The sequence below is a fragment of the Scylla paramamosain genome, chromosome 23 (genome assembly GCF_035594125.1).
Source record: "Scylla paramamosain isolate STU-SP2022 chromosome 23, ASM3559412v1, whole genome shotgun sequence".
Classification (NCBI taxonomy): Eukaryota; Metazoa; Arthropoda; class Malacostraca; order Decapoda; family Portunidae; genus Scylla; species Scylla paramamosain.
In genome coordinates, this window is record NC_087173.1 from 11332986 (window position 1) to 11340485 (window position 7500).

General features: G+C 40.9%; 1 protein-coding gene across 1 annotated transcript in view; it reads left to right on the top strand.

Annotated features, from left to right (window-relative positions):
* Positions 1-7500, top strand: part of LOC135112186 (cadherin-99C-like) — an 81293-nt gene that overhangs the window by 19046 nt on the left and 54747 nt on the right. The window contains 1 exon segment of the mRNA XM_064026291.1: positions 1727-1789. Coding sequence (XP_063882361.1) covers positions 1727-1789 — 63 coding nt within the window.

A 7500-nucleotide genomic window follows, 5' to 3' on the forward strand; every position in this document is an offset into this window, starting at 1 on the left:
TGCTGGTGGTGGTGGTGGTGGTGGTGGTGGTGATGGTGCTGGTGCTGGTGGGGATTTATTGTTGTTGTTGTTGTTGTTGTTGTTGTTGTTGTTGCTTTCTTCATCTTCTTCTTCTTCTTCTTCTTCTTCTTCTTCTTCTTCTTCCCCTCCATGTCTTAAACGAGTAAAAGAATATTTCGAAAGAAGTATATAATTTAATCTAATCTCCTCCTCCTCCTCCTCCTCCTCCTCCTCCTCCTCCTCCTCCAAGCAGCAGGTGTAGAAAAGAAAGAGGGGCCTCAGCACCACTACCACTATCACGGTCATGGTCAGAGCACACACACACACACACACACACACACACACACACACACACACACACACACACACTGTTGACTTTTCGCCTGGAGTCTGTACCGCTTGTTCCTCTTTGCATATTTCTTCCCCTTCCTGAAGCATTATGACCTCACCTACACTCACCTGCCCTCACCTGCACTCACCTACACTCACCTGCCCTCACCTGTACTCACCTGTACTCACCTGTACTCACCTGCAATCACCTGTACTCACCTGTACTCACCTGCCCTCACCTGTACTCACCTGACCTCACCGGTACTCACTTGCCCTCACCTCCACTTACCTGCTCTCCACCTCCACTCACCTGCCTTCACCTTCACTCACCTGCCCTCACCTCTACTGACCTATCTTACCGAATCAGTAGGGACAGGAACCGATGAAATGAGCCTGGAGAAAGGAAATTAATGGGAAGAAAATCGAGAGGAAGACAGAGTGGAATGGAGAGATGGAATTGCGGTAGAACTGAACGGCACGGGTTTGAATCATGGTTAGTGTCCGAGGTTAGGAAGGGCATCCACTCGGGGTAACGGCTCACAGATGGCACAACCAGTCTTTCGTCAGCAGGCACCGTCTTAGCCCTGATAGACTAGGGAGACCTGACGTAAATGTGGTTATGGAGACAGAGGGAGAAAGAATTTGGGTTAATTTTCTCCTCTGTACGCTGTAGAAATATTAATGAGAGCTTACCACAAAAAATAGTGTCCCGTGAGTTTAGAGATATTGAAGGTGTTGCTGTTACTGTTTCCTGTGCTTCAGATAGTAAGTTTATTCTTGTGTCGTGTGTGTGTGTGTGTGTGTGTGTGTGTGTGTGTGTGTGTGTGTGTGTGTATTTCCGGTGTAATGCGCTGAGGAATGAGATGCGTTTCCTGTATTTCCGTTTTTTGTTGATGTTTTAACAGCTGATAGTTTCTTCTTCTTCTTCTTCTTCTTTTTCTTCTTCTTCTTCTTCTTCTTCTTCTTCTTCTTCTTCTTCTTCTTCCCTTCCATGTCTTAAACGATTAAAAGAATATTTCGAAAGAAGTATATAATTCAATCTAATGTGTGTGTGTGTGTGTGTGTGTGTGTGTGTGTGTGTGTGTGTGTGTGTGTGTGTGTGTGTGTGTGTGTGTGTGTGTGTGTTCACGCGCACTCTACATTCATCGCGCACACTGAACAATCGTGTAGACACAAGACACCTGCCTGGCTCTCTCTCTCTCTCTCTCTCTCTTCTCTCTCTCTCTCTCTCTCTCTCTCTCTCTCTCTCTCTCTCTCTCTCTCTCTCTCTCTCTCTCTCATATACCCTTTTACAATATCCTTACGTAATTAATGATGTTTTCTCTCCTACTTTTCACTTTTTTTTACGGTTTTTTCATTGTAAGCAAACTGAACCACCCTTTTCTTTTATCCCCAGTGTGTGACGTCACCTCGAGACAAGCCATCATCATCCTGGACATCACGGAGAGCCTGGGAAATCGTGAGTATCCAGCAACGTCAGATCCTTCCGTGTTATCCTTAACCCTTGACCCTTAACTGATGTGGTCCTTCCTTTGCTGGCATTCACAGCATCTCGAGTGTCTTGAATTGTGATGTAGCCTGAAACTAACCTAATCTAATCTTACTTAACCAACTTGACCTTAGCTAACCTAACCTAACACCTGCCGAAACGAGAACTACTCCCAGTGAGGTCTGAAGCAGTGAATCAGGGGGAGCTGTGAACTCCTCAATAACTGTGACCTCACTGAACTTCTCCCCTTGTGTTTCACAACACAAGGGGGCAGTCACAGAGAGAGAGAGAGAGAGAGAGAGAGAGAGAGAGAGAGAGAGAGAGAGAGAGAGAGAGAGAGAGAGAGAGAGAGAGAGAGAGAGAGAGAGATACGGGGTTCGGGCAGGTGCATGTAACTCGCTCAACCGTAAACGTAAGGGTCAGCGCCCCCTACTTCCCCACTGCCCCCCCCTGACCCTGAGAATTACCGGGACGTCTGTTTACACACACACACACACACACACACACACACACACACACACACACACACACTGGGATAATGATTGTTTCTTGTTCTCTCTCTCTCTCTCTCTCTCTCTCTCTCTCTCTCTCTCTCTCTCTCTCTCTCTCTCTCTCTCTCTCTCTCTCTCTCTCTCCCCTACGAAAAAAGGAGAAGGAAGAAAGGAGAATATTTATCTATTTATTTATCTGTCTGCCTATCTATCTATCTATCTGTCTATCTGTCTATTAATCAGTGTATCTATTTATCTATCTATCCATCTATCTATCTATGTCTATGTATCTGTCCGTCTATCTATCTATCTATCTATCTATCTATCTATCTATCTATCTATCTATCTATCTATTATCTCTTTCTATCAATCTATCTATCTATCTGTCTATCTATCTACATACCTACCTACTTATCTACATATCTATCTATTTGTCCATCCAGCCATCCACCTCTCATTTCATCTGCACACCTACCTACCCACCTGCCTAATTACCTAGTTAACCACCCGTATGCACCTCGAACTAACCTGCCACCACCACACAGGCAAAACACATCGGACACCAAACAAAAGGTGAAAAAGAATCACACCTGCCCTGCCACTCCCTCTCAAGTGTAACAGTAAATAGTAAACATCAAAGAGTATTCAGGCAAGATGTACAGAGGCGGTGATTCTTGTTGCTGTCGCGGATCTGGTCTCAAAAAATTACCCTGTTCTCGTTCCTGTCACGGCCACTCGCATCGTGTCTTCATCCCTGCGTCATTTAAACAGGTGTGGGATAGATTACTTGTTTGCCTTTGTGTGCGTTTTGGTTTCTTCCTTGCAGCATCTTTACTTCTTTACCTGTTTTCCTAAAGGCGTATTCTAAAGGTTATTGTTTTCTTCTTCTTCTTCTTCTTTTTCTTTTTCTTTTTCTTTTTCTTTTTCTTTTACTTTTTCTTTTTCTCTCTCTCTCTCTCAAGGCACCGGCATTCCTGAGTTGGCTCTTTCTTTGGAATCCTTTACTTTCCTTTTTTTTTTTTTTTGAGGTGGTGAGAGAATTAACGGACTTGTTTTTATTTTCTGTAATTTTTTTGTCCTTGTCCGTCTCCCCGCGCACGGAAAAAACGTTAACAAAAAATAAAAATAAATAAATAAATAAATAAAATGACGTTCCTTTAGTTTTGTTACTTTTTTTTACTTGAGAATTTTATATATCATAAAAAATCAAATAAGTAAGATAATAAATAAACTGATAAATAAAACGTAACATCAGATTCACCTTTTTAACGTAATTATCCGCCTGTAGTTCAGTAACATCATTAACCCTTTCACTTCAATATCTATGCGCAACTTTTTAAACACTATTTTTGTGCTAAGCTCTTGTCAGTATTTCTACAGCGTAGGAAGACAAAATCAACCATTTGTTCTCCCTCTTTTCTCTCCTTTGTCTCCATGCAAACAGTTTGTAGTATCTGGAAGGGTTAAGGAAGGGTTAAGTCGAAGGAGAAAGATTTATTAGCTCTGTCAACCAACTTTTCTTCCCATCTCATTCAGTCTCTCATCCGCCTCCTTCGCGCCCTCTGCTGCCATTTACCGCGATTACGGAGGTTGTGTAATGTGCTTCCGGCAATTAACCTGCTGAGGAGGAGGAGGAGGAGGAGGAGGAGATGTGACACCAGAATAAGAAAAAGAAAAAGGCAAGGTGAAGAAGGAAAGATAAATGAGGTAGAAAGTTGAGGTAACAGTAGTAGTAGGAGGACGAGGTGAAGGAGAAGGAGGAGGAGGAATAGTAGTAGTAGTAGTAGTAGTAGTAGTAGTAGTAGTAGTAGTAGTGTAAGTAGTAGTAGAAGTAGTAGTAGCAGTAGCAGTAATAGCAGTATCAATAGCAGTCAACATAATAACCCAGTATCTACAAATTTTCCTTCTTCATCTTCCTCCATTTCTCCATTCACATATTTTCCCAAAGTGCGTGCAGGAAATTACAACTGTGCTTCCCAAGGCTCGTACAGAAGCTCCTCGGCAAGGTTTCCCTCGTGACACACTTTCCCAGACGTCCCTCGCAGCTCGGCAATACCTGCGTGCTCTGAGTCCCCAGATATAATACGTGATAGGGGAGGGGGGACACTGTAATACGTGATAGGGGAGGGACGCTTGCTGACTCGCCTCTGTCACTCGCAACGGGGAGAAATCAAGGTCTTCGTTTTCTTTGCCTTGATGAAAGAAAGGGTGGCTAATCTTCTTTTGTCTCGTTTATTGATTAGGTGAGTGAAAGTGGAAACGTGTATGATGCTTGATTGAAATAGAGAATTTATTTATTTTTTTTTTTTTTTGTCCTTTTGATGAGGTAGAAGGATGAGATGCAATGAAGAGGATGGAATGAGGAAGATGAGATGGAAAGATGAACTGAGGTGAGAAAAATTATATGAAAAAGATAAGATAGATAGGTTATATGAGCAAGATGAAATACAAAAATGAGATGAAGATAGAAAAATGAGATACAAAAAGGATTGGAAATCTTGGTTGGTTGAAGATAAGATAAATGAAGAAAAGCAAGAAAAAAAAATAAAGAAAACTGTTTTATGAAAATACTCAAAGAATAATACGAAGGTACGAGTATTAATAAAGAAATATTAATGAATGAACGAAATTAAACCGAATCTTATCTTAAATAAAAGAAAAACCTAAACAAAACCAAGAAAAAAAGTTGAGTCAGAACGAAATCAAATGAGAAATAATCCAATTATACAAAACCACATTCAAATTTCATTGCATCGAACCGAACGTAAATGAACTTGAAATTAAGCTCGAAAAAAATCATAACAATAAACTGGACTTATGTTGGAATGCGGATCATGACAAGAGAGTAGAGGCGTGTCGTATTACAAGGCTGAGAGAGAGAGAGAGAGAGAGAGAGAGAGAGAGAGAGAGAGAGAGAGAGAGAGAGAGAGAGAGAGAGAGAGAGAGAGAGAGAGAATCAATTAACTTTCTGACCACGAGAAACATTGTAACAAAGAAAAAAATTGGAACACATTGCGTCACTTAAAAAAAAAATGCAGAAAAAGAAAAGCAAAGTGCAATGTGTGTGTGTGTGTGTGTGTGTGTGTGTGTGTGTGTGTGTGTGTGTGTAGATGTAGGTGCCCGTGCGTGTGTGTATGTGGGCGCGAAATGCATACACACCCACCCTTCCTTCTACCCTCCACACACACACACACACACACACACACACACAAAGGTCACAGCGACAGATTCAAGACAGCAAAACACGGGTCGACCTTACAGTTCATCTTATAACACTGCAGCAGCTCACCCCGGCCACGCATTGTTTCCATTGTGGGTTAATGAAAGACGCAAGAAACAGCGGCGCTATGAGTGGAATTGCGTCATTGCCTTCGTCATTAACTTAACCGCGGGTGTTCTTCAAATGCCAAGCCAAGAGTGGCAACAAAAAACAGGGCCTTGATGGTGGACTAAAGAAACTGACGAGTGGAATATGCTTAAACAAGATTCCTGAATTTGAGAGAGTGGATATTCTGAACAGTGCGAGACTAAAAGAAAATAATGTTGTTTTCCCCTTTTTAGTCTTTTAATTGGACTAAAACACGAAATCTCATTGTAGAATATGCTTTAACAACGTCCCTCTTAACAATATTCAAGTCAATGGCAGGAGGAAATACAGAAGCAGGCAGGAAATTCCAGAGTTTACCAGAAAGTTATGATAAATTGAGAATACTCTTTAACCCTTCCATTAGTGAGGCGGACAGAATAAAAATGAAAGTAGAAAGCAGGAGGAAATACAGAATCAGGCAGGGAGTTCCAGAGTTTATCAGAAAAAAATGGAAGATAAATTGAGAATACTCGTAAACTCTAGCATTAGGAAGGTTTCTAGATCTGAAGGACTGGAAAGTTTGAACAATGCAAGACAAAAAGGAAAAGTATCATCGTAAAATACTTTTTGTTTCTTTTTTTTTCTTTTTTTTTTCTTTTCAGTCTTCTAATTGGACTAAAGCACGGAGATCTCACAGTATTACACGAAAGAAAACGAAGTATGCTTAGTACAATACCTCAATTAAGACGGAAGATTCAGAATAGAATGGTAACAAATGAGAAGTGGAATGGTTTTTTTTTTTAGTCATCCTGTTATATGAAAAACGAAAATTTCACAACAATGATACACAAAAGAGAACGAAAAAACGGAATATGTTTACCAGAATACCTCAGTGAAAACGGAATATTACTGTAGTGACTGCTTGTTGATAACACTTAACTTTCTCACTTAAAAAAGAAGATAAAACTTATTAGTAGTAGTACTCAAGAAAATGGTGAATAGAAGGTGCTCTTGTATCACAGTCACACTACAAGATAAAGTTCATGGTACTAGAAGGAAGAAAAAGGAAAGAAAAAACGTGAAATTCTACAGGGTTTAGACTACAAGATATAACTTACAACATTAAAACGATAGAAAACGAGATCTCCAGTATGCTCACGTACAATTCCTCAATTCCTCAATTAGTCTTGGTGACAAATGGCGTGACGGGAGATTGGTTTCGTGTGATTTTCTGTTTTTCCACCTTTGCAATGCTGCCCGCGTTCTGCTAATCATTGGGACCGTTTCGCAAGCCAGTCAGCCACAAGCCTCGTTAGGTAATTGTGCAGTGACGCCACTAGATGGGGACTGAGAGGGGAGATAGGCTGAAGTAACTATATCCACCTGTTTTCATTTACCGAGACGTGTGTCCAGAAAAGCCTTGTTCTTTCACTGGTGCTGTCTTCAAACGCCACAGAGATTATCATCCCGTTTTTCATGGGTGTTTTTCCTGTCGATAATGTAGAAATCTTGTTAAACTATCACTAAAACCAAAAAATCCCCTTGAAAACTCTTAATAACATCCACTAAGTCGGGGCAAGACGCCGAAGATATATATACATACTCCTGCTTTAATTTCAAGTAATATAACAATAGCTGTGGTGATTGGAGGGTGGGGGGGGATGAGAGAGGAGACAGGTAGCTGAAGTAACTTTCTCTATCAGTTTTTAGTTAGAGACACGCTTGTATTCTTAGACTGTTTGTTCTCCTACTGGTGCTGTCTTCAGAGGCCACAGAGATGGTTGTTCCGATTTTCATGAGTTCTTTTCCCATTGATGATGTAGAAACCTTGTTAAACTATCACTAAAATCATAAAACAATCTTGAAAACTCCAATAACTTCCA